Source organism: Trypanosoma equiperdum (assembly GCF_001457755.1).
Source record: "Trypanosoma equiperdum strain OVI genome assembly, contig: ctg_1734, whole genome shotgun sequence".
Taxonomy (NCBI): domain Eukaryota; phylum Euglenozoa; class Kinetoplastea; order Trypanosomatida; family Trypanosomatidae; genus Trypanosoma; species Trypanosoma equiperdum.
Window position 1 is genome coordinate 981 of NW_027123765.1, and position 256 is coordinate 1,236.

The 256-nt window shown below is 45.3% G+C and overlaps 1 pseudogene across 1 annotated transcript in view; it reads left to right on the forward strand.

The window, feature by feature from the left end:
• TEOVI_000750500:pseudogene overlaps nucleotides 1-171 on the forward strand; it is a 791-nt pseudogene extending 620 nt beyond the window's left edge. The window contains exon 3 of the mRNA in view: nucleotides 1-171. This exon is cut by the window's left edge and continues 234 nt beyond it. Coding sequence covers nucleotides 1-171 — 171 coding nt within the window.
• Nucleotides 172-256: the final 85 nt, after the last annotated feature.

Consider the following 256-nt stretch of genomic DNA (forward strand, 5'->3'; position numbering starts at 1 on the left):
TTCTTCCACATGTGTTACGGGATCATCGTGTATTTGAGACCCTGCATTGTTCCCGCTTGCAAAGTCGCGAATGGTCTTTCGGTATCAGCTCAACTTGTCCTTACAACTTTCCCTTTCATACTGTTTCCCGCTGTCAATGGCTTTCCGTTCCATCCACAAAAGTGTCATCACAACTACTAATGAGCAACGTGCAAAGAAACCTGTGTGCCTTTGGTGCTAAGCTGCACATGCAATCAATTCTATGTTGTCTGTGGCA